Source organism: Apostichopus japonicus, chromosome 6 (assembly GCF_037975245.1).
Source record: "Apostichopus japonicus isolate 1M-3 chromosome 6, ASM3797524v1, whole genome shotgun sequence".
In the NCBI taxonomy this organism is placed as follows: domain Eukaryota; kingdom Metazoa; phylum Echinodermata; class Holothuroidea; order Aspidochirotida; family Stichopodidae; genus Apostichopus; species Apostichopus japonicus.
The window spans coordinates 16,775,001-16,787,085 of NC_092566.1; the positions used below are offsets into that span (position 1 = coordinate 16,775,001).

General features: G+C 42.2%; 2 protein-coding genes across 2 annotated transcripts in view; one reads left to right on the forward strand and one right to left on the reverse strand.

The window, feature by feature from the left end:
• LOC139969130 (ornithine decarboxylase-like) overlaps positions 1 to 8,675 on the reverse strand; it is a 9,124-nt gene extending 449 nt beyond the window's left edge. The window contains exons 1-9 of the mRNA XM_071973950.1: positions 8,442 to 8,675; positions 7,810 to 7,983; positions 4,603 to 4,775; positions 3,836 to 3,976; positions 3,309 to 3,492; positions 2,714 to 2,974; positions 1,565 to 1,700; positions 1,085 to 1,172; positions 1 to 75 (exon numbers count right to left, since the gene is read on the reverse strand). The exon at positions 1 to 75 is cut by the window's left edge and continues 449 nt beyond it. Coding sequence (XP_071830051.1) covers positions 15 to 75; positions 1,085 to 1,172; positions 1,565 to 1,700; positions 2,714 to 2,974; positions 3,309 to 3,492; positions 3,836 to 3,976; positions 4,603 to 4,775; positions 7,810 to 7,983; positions 8,442 to 8,528 — 1,305 coding nt within the window. The 5' untranslated portion in view covers positions 8,529 to 8,675 and the 3' untranslated portion in view covers positions 1 to 14. The remainder of the gene's footprint in view (positions 76 to 1,084; positions 1,173 to 1,564; positions 1,701 to 2,713; positions 2,975 to 3,308; positions 3,493 to 3,835; positions 3,977 to 4,602; positions 4,776 to 7,809; positions 7,984 to 8,441) is intronic.
• The window catches only part of LOC139969129 (uncharacterized), a 23,447-nt gene continuing 19,359 nt past the window's right edge, over positions 7,998 to 12,085 (forward strand). The window contains exon 1 of the mRNA XM_071973949.1: positions 7,998 to 8,016. The gene's annotated coding sequence lies outside the window, so the exon portion shown is untranslated. The remainder of the gene's footprint in view (positions 8,017 to 12,085) is intronic.

The following is a 12,085-nucleotide window of genomic DNA, read 5'->3' on the forward strand; positions in this document are numbered from 1 at the left end:
ATGTGCACTGTTGACTATTTAGTATAATACTGTAGCTGAAAGGGTGCTTCGACAAGAAGTTGATCCAATTTAGTTCTATGATACAATAGAAAATAATAAGGCATTTGCATTTTGAAATGGGTATCACATCGAGTAGTATACGTGAACTTATTATCGTGTTTGTATAGCATCCAGTACATGTGGTTATAATCAGTGGCGTAGGAAGGAACTTTTGAGTGGGGGGGGGGGTTGAAGACTGATGGCCGGCCTGGGGGAGAGGTCTAAGGGGAGGGGGTGTCCCCCTCGCCTTTGGATTTTTTTTTGCATTTCCAGGTGGCCTCAGATGCAATTTGGTGCAATATAGCACACTTCAACACCCACTCCATTTTGTAAACTTAATTTTGTATTTTCACCTGGCCTTAGATGCAATTTGGTGCTCCAAATGAGATTTTTTTCTCATTTGGAAATAAAAAAGGGGTTTCTGACTTGCGAAGCGGGCGGAATGACTTCCGCCTCTCCACATTTTTCACTGGGGGGGGGGCTGGCGCCCCCCAGCCCCCCGGTTCCTACGCCCTTGGTTATAATTACATGCCAATCTTCAGTTTTAGCTTCAACTTGCAATGTTACCCTTCAAAATATCTTCTTGCAGTCTTTGTGGTTGACTGCCGAAAGACTCGGACGAGATGGAAAGATGGGGTTGCAAATATCACCACGAGTTTCAATATAAATTTATTTACATCAACTTATAAAGTAATCTAAAACAAAGCAAAATATTGTCACCAAGATACATGTGTAGAAGCATAACATATCATTGAATATGGTCCACAGTAGCATTATCAGTAGCATACGTGTGTAAAAGATTGCAGAACTGAATTATGTCGCTCAGTTGACCAGTAACAAGTAAATCGGGAACTTTGTTAATTAAATAAAGGATCCGATACAATACTAATTTACTTTCAATGTTAGGGCAAATCTGAGAGAATGGTAGGACAATTTTTGTGTAGCCATACTCTTAATGAGCACATTGTGATACATTCAAATGATCCAATCGTAGAGTTTGTTTTAGCCGAAGTTCAGTATATTCAATAACATAAAAAAAACTTACTTGGAGGATTGTGTAATGAATCGATGAACGGGATGTTGCTGGAAACCATTAAATGTAGTTGCTAAGGCGGAGGAGTACGAGCCTTGATCTGAGGGAGAAGTCGTATGGAATTTCCTGAGTTAGCTATTTGGTACGTTCAAACGTTGATGGAACATAATAGAATATGTATGAAATGTATTTCATTTACCAACCACGTGTCTCAAACATGTTTGTCAAGTCAATGGCAAACGAAATTAGCGACTATATATGTTCAACATTTGATAAAATAAGAGTACATAGTCGCTTTAAGTTGTGGTACATATTTATTATGTTGGAATGTGAATTTGTTACAACTCAAAGTGTAGGACTATGATGTTACACACGGGACTTAATTAGACTCATTCAAAGTCCGACGGGCACAAATGCACAAATCCGGAAAGTGGATTTGAAGTTAGACTGGCTCTATAGTTATTGACCGTGTTGTATAAAGGGATCCATTACCTGTGAAAAATAACCAGTCACCAACGTTCATTTCCGGAAGTTTACAGTTCTGAACAACGACGTCATTTCCTGCACAAGACTGCCCCCAGATCCTGCACGTATGACTCGGAACGTTTGCATAGATTTGTGCAACGGGCTGATGATCGAAACAGAAGGAGAAGAAGAAGATAAGATAAACCATTTGATGGAGGCTGCACGACTTCTTATTTGTGTCCTTGGGCAAGGCTCTTTATCTCCATTGCCTCTCTTCATCCAGGTGTATAAACGGGGACACGTGAGATAAAACTGTCAGTTGGGGGTGCTGTTTAGCTGCTGCCATGTTCAGGGGGCCTGATTTTTTTCCTAGGACGAATAAGGGTGTCAGGTTTTTCGGGAATTTACAAATTCGTTTGAAATCAGAGTTAGGGTTTAGAAAGTGGGTTAGGGATCCAGTTTCTTTGAAAATGAAGGATTGTCGTTCATAATCTGGGGTCAAAAATAGGAAAAAAAGATTTAGAACATGTTTTTTGAAAAAGCGTCACATGTTTGGAATCCAGGGATTTGATTGGCCGATGCCCACGTTTGTCCTGGGGAAAAAAATACGTGTGCAGGGGCGTAGCGAGGAATTTGCCAAGGGAGGGTCGAATTTTGTAGGCAAACTATCTAAGCGTAGCGCCACCATGCGTTGGCACGAAGCGTACAAGAAAATTTGGCCGAAAATGCCTCCTTGATCGCTGGAAATGGCACTTCCCAGGCCTTGTAAGTTGCATCTAAGCATTTTTTATTTTGAAATTACTAGCGATATCATAAAAAGAAATATGCTCAAGGAGAGGTCGGGAGGCGATCGACCCCTTCGCCGCCCCCCCCCCCCCTTGGCTACGCGCCTGGCCATGTGGAGGGATTGTCTCTATGTTTGAGAGGTTATTGTTGACCGGGGTAATATTGTGATTGTTAGGCGCTTCTGACGATACTTGTGTCATAGGGGCGCGGTATAATTGTACATTATTATGATTATTATTTTTTTATATACTATAATATTTACAGATAAAACATACCTTTGAAACAATATTTAATCTCCCACATCGTTCTTCTACGTCACACAAATCTTCTTCCCTTGTTTTGTCAAAAGTAGTTAGCAACCAAATTGATGAATCTTTTGTTGTTACTTACCTTCACTACGGGCGTTACGTCTGGTACAAGGGCATATTTCAGGAATGAAGTGAATATCCCGTCGTTGATAAAATAGTCAAACCCCATTCCACTTTCGTTTGACATCGGGTCCCCTTTGGACGGTTTGCGACGCTTGCCAATAATGTTAGCGACCAACACGGTAGATGGCATAGCGAATTGTAAACCTGGTTCAGCTATAACTTGGAACGTTCCGTCATTACCGAACTCGTTATCTATGCTCATACTAATGATATTGACTACCTAGATAAGATAAAAATAGAAACAAATCATATTTCATTTACTACTGAAATCTTAAATTAAAAGAATATCGCATTTCCCGATAAAGGTTAGGTTTTAAAGGCAGTGGCGGCTCTGGAGAGGAGGGGGTGATAGGCGCACGGGGGATGTCCCCCAGCCATTATGATTGCTCTCGCCCTCCCACTTGACTGTGTGATAGCAAACTTAAGTTCCTTTGTACCAACATAAATTTACTCATGTTGTGCAGTCACTTTCACATTTTTTCGCCTCAAACTTGCCGTCCACACCCCTCTCCACCCCTTTGGAAATTCTGTTTTTTATAAATAGATCTCCATACCTCATTAAAGTCCAATGTTGAGTAATTGACAGTTGTTTTCGCTGGGAAACCTCCACCAATATCAAGTATTTCAAAATCAAATCCCAGAGCTCTTCCTTCCGAGAAAATGTTTTTAGCTGCTTCTATTGCACGTGCGTAGACTTCAGCTGAGTCCGCCGTTGCACCAAGAGATCCAACATGGAAACTAAGTGCATAAAAAGAACATTTTATTGCCAAATTGCTTGATCGTTAATACCTTGCTTAATATCTGGTATTGTTTTGTTCCATATCAAGAACTGTTCCTTGAACAAAATCAAATACTGCAGAGGATTTGCGGTATACGTAAATAATTCACAGAAGATTTCGGCACTTTGTGGTGAATCCCTCGATATAACATTTAAATCTCCCACCATATACACAGCCTGCAGTTTCAAAGTTTGTTCCCCAGCTTTGTAGCCTACGAAATGGTTCCTGCTAATTCCAGATTTCATTAACTATACAGATAACTTATTTTATAGAAAATTTAATATTTGAAGATGATTGCTTACCTGACACCTACAACCTTTAAGTCTAAATTCTTTGCTAATGTCAGAAGGTGAGAAGTCTCGTTGCGTGGACAACCAAATTTGTCTGCCATTGGACCTGTTATACTATCTGTTAAACCTTTGGTACATAAACGAAGTAGAAGCCTACAGATAAAAAGAAAAAGAAAAAAAGGAAACGCTCGCTATTTCTGTGATATCACCAAATGAACACCAAGTTTACGATATCCGAGTTTCACCTACACCCCCCCCCCCCACCACCACAACCCAAACCGGCTAGACAAGCTGCAATAAGTAAATCATACAGTACCTTGTCAATTATTCTGCAACTATTACATGTGCTTAACATATTTTCTTCGTTCCCGTCCAATGTTAGGGCACCATGAGGTATGCAATGCTTTGCTATTTTTTTTCTGCAATACGATAGTAATAGACTACTTAACACATTGCAGCTGAACTTTTTTTTCTGCAATACGATAGTCAATGGACTACTTAACACATTCAAACAGCTGAACTTCGGCTGTCGTTTAATGGAGTTTTGGTATTTTTCGAGACAAAGGGGAAAACAGAGATAGGAGATTCAAGGAGTAGAAAGGGACTATTATATCTATAGTTTCCGTTGGAAACGTTTACAGTTATTGTATTTTTTAATGTTATTTCCTGTTTATTATGTTATATATAGACAGTGTCTTTACCGTACTACAAAAAAAAAAAAAATTATAATATGGTGACGGGTCTTTTATTTTCTTCACCAAAATGTTTTCTTTCCATACCTCATATTTGGTGCAATTTTCTTAATTTTGTAAAGTTCATTCTCGTCGTCAAAAACCGTCATCTCAACCCCAACTGCGGCGGCGTATTTTAGATGTGATGTCTGCTTATGGGGTTGAGCGTACACTATCCTTGAAGGTTGAACGTTCAGGTTTAGTATTGTCTGAATTTCGTGCTGTAGGATGAAGACATGATCTTTGTTAAGAGAAGTCACACAACATAGAGAATAAGTATAAGTAAACCCAGCCGAGAAGCCAAGGGGGGGGGGCGACCGCCCCCCCCCTTGAGCATATTTTTTAAATTGATTATTTATATCGTTAGAAATTTCAAAATAATAAAAGGTGAGATGCAACTTACAAGGCCTGGGAAGTGCCATTTCCAGCGATCTTGGAGGCAATTTCTGCCAAAATTTTATTATATGCTTCGCGCCAACTCATGGTGGCGCTACGCTTAGTTAGTTTCGCCCCTCCCTTGGCAAATAATCACTACGCTCCTGCGTAAACCAAACAACTTGATCCAACAGCTCCCCTTACACCGATATTTTAACGTATAGGCTACCCTGCGAGTTATGACGGTGTTACATTTGAGATATCACAATTAAGTCTCTTCGTTCTTTCGATCTGGTGAAGTCGATACCATGCACACATTAGCTGGGTGGTGAGCTCTCAATACTGTTTGCTGTGTAGAGGAAAACAGGGGTGTATGCAGCCAAGGCGAGGGTGTGGCGCTGTGATCATTGAAGTCGATTCCACCCCCTATGCCCCCCTCCCCACAGGCACGGAAATGGTGCATTCTGCGGCATATTTAGGCTATAACTTAGGTCAATATATAATAAGGTCTACAAGCAAGGTACGTTATATGCTAGTAACAGAAACTACTTTGAAAGTTAACTTTGTGATTAAAAGGAGGGGTGGGGGGGGGTGGGTGGAGTAGGCTACGTGTACCCGGCCTCATCCTCACCACTGGATTTTTACCTGGAACACTGTAGGTAATACTATAGGCATACACATGATCTAGACAAAATGCGTAGAAGCTAAGAAGACAAAATACTGCTTCCGTTCTTATAGACACATGGCAGGCGCGGCGGAACGGGAAAATTATTGGGGGGCTAATGTGTGGAGACTATCTAAGCGGAGCGCCATCATCGGTTGGCGCGGAGCGTACAAGAAAATTTGGGGGTTTTCAAACCCCCAGATGGCCGGAAACGGCACTTCCCGAGTGTTTTATGCTGCGAATACCTAGCCATAAAATATGGGTCTCAAGCCTGCAATTTCTCAGATTGCACGTAAAAGTCTGTAAAAAGATTTTAATTTGTATATTCGATGGTGTTTTAAGAGAGTAGCTATTACTCGTAGTGTACTCGTAAAGACGTTTTTGAGTGTAGTAAGGGCAGTGGCGGAGCTAGGGGTATTGGTCAGGGGGGCAAGAATGGTCTGTAGGTGCGCTTTCGACACTATCTAAGCGGAGCGCCACCACAGGTTGGCGCGGAGCGTACAGAAAATTTTGGGGTAAAGATACTCCCTAGATTGCAGGAAATGACCCTTTCCGGGCCTTACTAATTTGCAGATAAACGGAGAATAAATAGGTGTCGTCGCCATTTTGTCGGAAATTTACACCAACAAAATATGACAAATGTCAATAGGTATATGAGAGAGCAATAAAATAGTAAATAATCGCGAATAAGTAAAAAGTAGTGAAAAGCTGAAAAGGGCGCCAGCAGTCCATTTGAGACCGTCAGGGGGGGGGGCATCCGCCCCCTGACTGTATATATGGACGCTCCGCCACTAAGTAAGGTGGTGTTGGAGAACTGGCTGAAATGAGGCAAGTCATTGGCCTAAGACGAAGTTGTGTTACGCTTATCGGTACTCACACTCACTGCTTCCACTTTTCACGGGGCGTGAAGACGCGGTCGGGGTGACAATGTGGTCTATAGCCAGGGGACGGGCCGAGGGTCCCCCAGCAATTACTAAAATTATTACACCTATATAGTATACGTGTGCATCGGACAGATCGACAAGTATGCATTGAAAAATGTGCAGATGCACGTTTCGGAGCCTTGGTAAATATTGGGGGGGGGGCTTATCATGCATTTGCCCCCTCAACTTTTTCATTGGGGGGGGGGGGCTGAGCCCTCCAAGCCCCCCCGGTTCCGCCGCCACTGACACATGGAGTTTGAAAATGTTGAACACATTAATGAAATTTCCAGACCAAAATGTAGTTTTGGATTCATCGTTTTCAGTAAAATTTCGCTTATTTTATAACAACCGAAATGTGCCATCTATTAATACCGGGATAACGACGGGACCTGCCGTCGTTTAAAAATGGAAAACTTGGTCATATAGCCTAGGCCTATAGGCTATTCGTAAAGTTTCTGAATCTGCTAAAATCATTATGATCATTGTATTTTGATAGTATCATGTGCACGTCTATCCAAGGGCGGCGGAAGCACTTTTAATCTGAGGAGGGGGGGCACCGACATCAAAGGGCACTTTGCAGAAATTCGATTGGACTGATGCAGCCTTATATTTAGTACCCTTTATAACTTGTATTATCTCATTTGCGTATATCACTCCATCAACGCCCCCCCCCCCCCCCAAGGAAAATATGCATACTAGCACTGCAATATCCAATGTGCAAATTGGGAAACAAGGAACAAGTTTTGTTTTGAGACAAAATGAGGTGAAATCATGCTAGTTGCTAATGTAGGAATCTTCCGAATTAGAGTTTATTTCTTGTCAATATCTTAACAAATTTTTTCCATTCGAAATAGCTTTGAGTGGTGACCCACAGAACTTCATTAAAAGTCAGGGGCGTAGCCAGGATTTGCAAAGTTGTATGCACGACTATCTGAGCGGAGCGCCACCATCAGTTGGCGCGGAGCGTACAAGAAAATTTTGGTTTTACAAACCCCTCAGATGGCTGGAAACGGCCCTTCCCGAGTGTTCATTCTGGTTGTCTGGCCTCTTGCTAACTTGAGACACCTAAATTTTTATGTAGAAAAAGGGCACATTTTTAACCTGAGGAAAAGTAGGGGGGCACGTGCCCCCTGTGCCCCCCCGGTTCCGCCGCCCTTGCGTCTATCTGTTTATAGTAATTTTGCTGAGTCATGAGAACGCAATAAAGAACATTATCTAGCCTTCTTGCATAGGCCTACTATGCAAACACATAATGTTGTGACAAGATATTGTTGAACAGGCTGTTCAACTTACCAAGCTAGCACAATCGAAACCAAAGTTCATTTTGGCAAATATTTGAAGAAGTACAGGATCTGGGTTTGCCTTGACTGCATAGTACGGATAGACTTTAGGTAACAGCCGTTTCCATTGATCCACCATTTTGACTTGATATCCCATGTCCATCACGTAAAAAGCATCGTCGGAATTCTGCGATTAAAGACAGGAAATAAAATTAACAGAGTAAGTTACGAAAGGTTTTGATTTTTTCTTCTTTGTTTACTTAATAAAGCTCAGAACCATGAACTGCATTAGGCTCATGTAATTCAACCAGCCTTATCAAAGTTTATTCCATACTGAGGTATTCCAAAGCCCACTGAGTGTGGATTTAATGGACTGAGTTAAAAAATATCATTCGGGATTCAACGGCCCCAGGAACACTTTCCCTCTTTTATATAGGCCTAGTTCTTGATTTGCCTTTTGTTGCTTCCATAAAGGTTCATGTAGGCCTATACCTAAATCAGTTGGCAGAATTTGGAAAGTGAAACATTTTACTCAACGATGTTTGAACATTCAGCCCCCCCCCCCCCACCTTTAAAATCCTGTGAAATTTAGTATCTAGCCTATACCGGTTAGTTCCCTGGCATGACCATGATATAGTCGCTTACCTGGTACAGAGATCTTTCGGTTATCATTCTTCGTATGACATCAATAACCTCCTCTGTATCTTGACAAACAGTAATAGAATTCTCCATTCTTCACGAGATTTACCTGATCTTCAAATTCCGATCTCCCGGTAATTCAAGACAGCTCACACTGTCGCACATATGCAACTTTATTTGTGTACCGATAACCATGCAGACATGTGTACACATAGCGTGCGTTATAACCAAATACAAAGCAGGTAGGCCTATATACAAGCGAGAAGAATATGCCATCAAATTAAAGGTCAGAATCTGATGCCAAAGTTCACTTCGTGTCTGTGCAGCGACATCAACTTCGCCGAATGATGTATAAGTGCAATTATATACAGTTCTCTGGAAATAACATATATTGATGGGTTAAACAAATTGATATTTTTTTTAGTGCGGTGAGCGCAGTAGGCCTATATTGGGTCATAAATGCCGGGGTTTTTAATTTATTGTAACGAAGTACATCATAGAGCATTATCAACTATGTATAATTGACTTTCTACTAACTTGTATTTAAATAAACTATAAGACGCACCTCATCATCAGGTTTTCTATACTAAATGTTGAAACATTTAATTTTAGCCTTTAATTTTCTTGTTTCAGCAGTGTTTCATAATATAGGACGATTTGCTCCTCATTTTTTCTTTTTATATGACAAGTATCAGGCGCGTATCCAGAATTTTCAAACCCGGGGGGCGCGAATTACTATCTAAGAGGAGCGCCACCATCGGTTGGCGCGCAGCGTACAAGAAAATTTCTTATTTTGATACCCCCCAGATCACCGGAAACGGCACTTCTCGGGCTTGAAATGACCAACCAGATGTACACTTTTTGCCTGAGAACCAAGTATTTCCTAATAGTTTTTTTTCATTCATAACCTTTTTGAAGATTGTCAACCCGGCACACATCATGTTCGACCTGATCGCATCTCCTGTGGGTCTTTGCTTTTGTAGGTGATTCTACGTCGCGGCCCACAATACCCGTCAGCCCCACTTTTCAAGGTTTTAAGCCCCATATTTGTTCAGAATTTGAAAATTCACATTTCTCGTGAATAAACTCACTTGAAAACATACCCATAATGTTGTACAAAATTTCATCTATGGACAACCAATATAGAAAAACTTCCTTGAACCCCTAACAGACCGGTCAAAATTGCACGAGTAGAGGGAAGTGTGATGCAGAATGTTGGTCAGATATTTTCTAAAATTCAGACACAGTTAATTTATTGGTGTAGAAATATTAAAACCTCTTATAACGGCTATTATAAAACTTGGTTGAAGGATATGAAAAAATAGCAGATATTTCCTTCAAACGAACACTATACACATAGGCGTAGGAGGCGCGGCGGAAGTGGCGGAGCTAGGGGTATTGGTCAGGAGGGGCGAGAATGGTCTGTAGGGGCGCTTTCAACACTATCTAAGCGGAGCGCCACCACTGGTTGGCGCGTAGCGTACAGAAAATTTTTGAGTAAAGATACTCCCTAGATCGCCGGAAATGACCCTTTCCGGGCCTGGCTAATTTGCAGATAAACGAAGAATAAATAGGTGTCATCTCCAAATTACACCAACAAAATGTGACAAATGTCAATAAGTAGATGAGAGCGCAATAAAAAAGTCAATAATCTAGAATAAGTAAAAAGTGGTAAAGAGCTGAAAAACGCGCCAGCAGTCCACTTGAGTCCGTCAGGGGGGAGGGGGGCATGCGCCCCTGACCGTATGGACGCTCCGCCACTGCGCGGCGGGGGTGCAGCCCCTAATTCGCCATTACTAATGTAAAAGAGAGTTTTGACATAATTGGATCTGCTTTTTATACATCTACATGAGACATGTCGTTGTTTACATTAGCATCCCGCGGTATACTGCGCAATTTGAACGGACCGTACGGTACATGATGGCATGCGATGTAATAACCGATGCTTGCTTATATGATATCGACATTAACACGTTTTTGGTTATTTTTTCAGGCAAGTCGGACAGTTTTGAGGCTTTTCATCCTGGAACGCCATTTTCATGCTCACTGATATGATGTGATATCTGCTGTTTGCGTTTCAAATTCGAACAGGCGCGTAGCGAGGAATTTGCCAAGGGAGCCTGGGCGAAGCCTGTATGCAAATTATCTCAGCGTAGCGCCATCATAGGTTGGCGCGAAGCGTACAAGAAAATTTTGGCCGAAAATGCCTCCCAGATCGCTGGAAATGGCACTACCCAGGACCATTTGTTAGCGCGAAGCGTACAAGCAAATTTTGGCCGAAAATGTCTCCCAGATCGCTGGAAATGACACTTCCCAGGCCTTGTAAGTTGCATCTAAGCACTTTCTATTTTGAAATTACTTAGCGATATCATTTAAAACAATGCTGAATGGGGGGGGGGGGGGCGGGCGGTCGCCCCCATCCCAAAAATCGTCATGTTCCCCGACGACACGGTCGAGTTTGAGACCAGCCACAGTTGGTTTCATAGCACAATTCTACACACGCGTTATGATAGACCATATATAGTATATATATAGATCATTAGTGAGAGAGGAAAATGGAAACGTCAAAAAATGGAGTTGTCGGTGTAAGGGGTAGGGTGAGTCACACTTTTACGAAATCATTGATCCGTCACTGGCTACCCTTCAGCGCTGTAATGATGTCACTGTTCCTCTTTCTCTTCCCGGTGTCTTCGCGTTTTTCTTTTACTCCCTCCTTTTCTCCTTTTTCTCTTTCTTCTTTTTCTTTTCTTTTCTCTTCCTTCCTCTCCTCCTCTTCTTTTTCCCCCTCTTTTTTCCTTTTTTCTTCTCTTTTTTTTCTCTCCTCTTTTTCTTACCCGGGGGGCGCGCGCCCCCAACGCCCCCCCCTGGATACGCACCTGAGTATAGTCGTTTAACCACTTTTGTAATGGAAAAATAATCTAAAAAGATTTTGTTGTTGAGAAATTAAGAAAACGATGTGACTAGTCTCCATGTTGCAGTTTGATTCCTCAAATAAAGGTCACATGTTCCACTGCCCTTCGCAATGTGTACGTGGCCCTCCAGTGGCGTAGGAAGGTACTTTTGAGTGGGGGGGGGGCTGAAGACTGATGGCCGGCCTGGGGCTGGGGTTTAAGGGGAGGGGGTGTCCCCCTCCCCTTTGGAATTTTTTTGCATTTCCAGGTGGCCTCAGATGCAATTTGGTGCAATATAGCACACTTCAACTCCCACTCCATTTTGTAAAGAATTTTGCATTTTCACCTGGCCTTAAATGCAATTTGGTGCTCCAAATGAGATTTTTTTCTCATTTGGAAATGAAAAAGGGGTTTTCTGACTTGCGGAGCGGGGGGCGGAATGATACTTCCGCCCCCATATTTTTCACTGGGGGGCTGGCGCCCCCAGCCCCCCGGTTCCTACGCCCTTGGTTGCTCTCTCCTATAAGCCATTAGCATTTCGCATGTAAGACCCATAAACTAATGGCCTATGGCTACTTGTGGATGACTTCCTCTAAACGACCCGTTTATTACAAGAAACAACTGTTAATTAAACTGATGCTTTTCCTTGTAGCAGCTTTTTATTGGGGAGGGGGGGGGTGGGTGGGGGCTGGGGTCTAAATCAACAGCTCCAGTTTACGCAAAGATATATACTGAGTACCAAACATACTTTCAGATTGT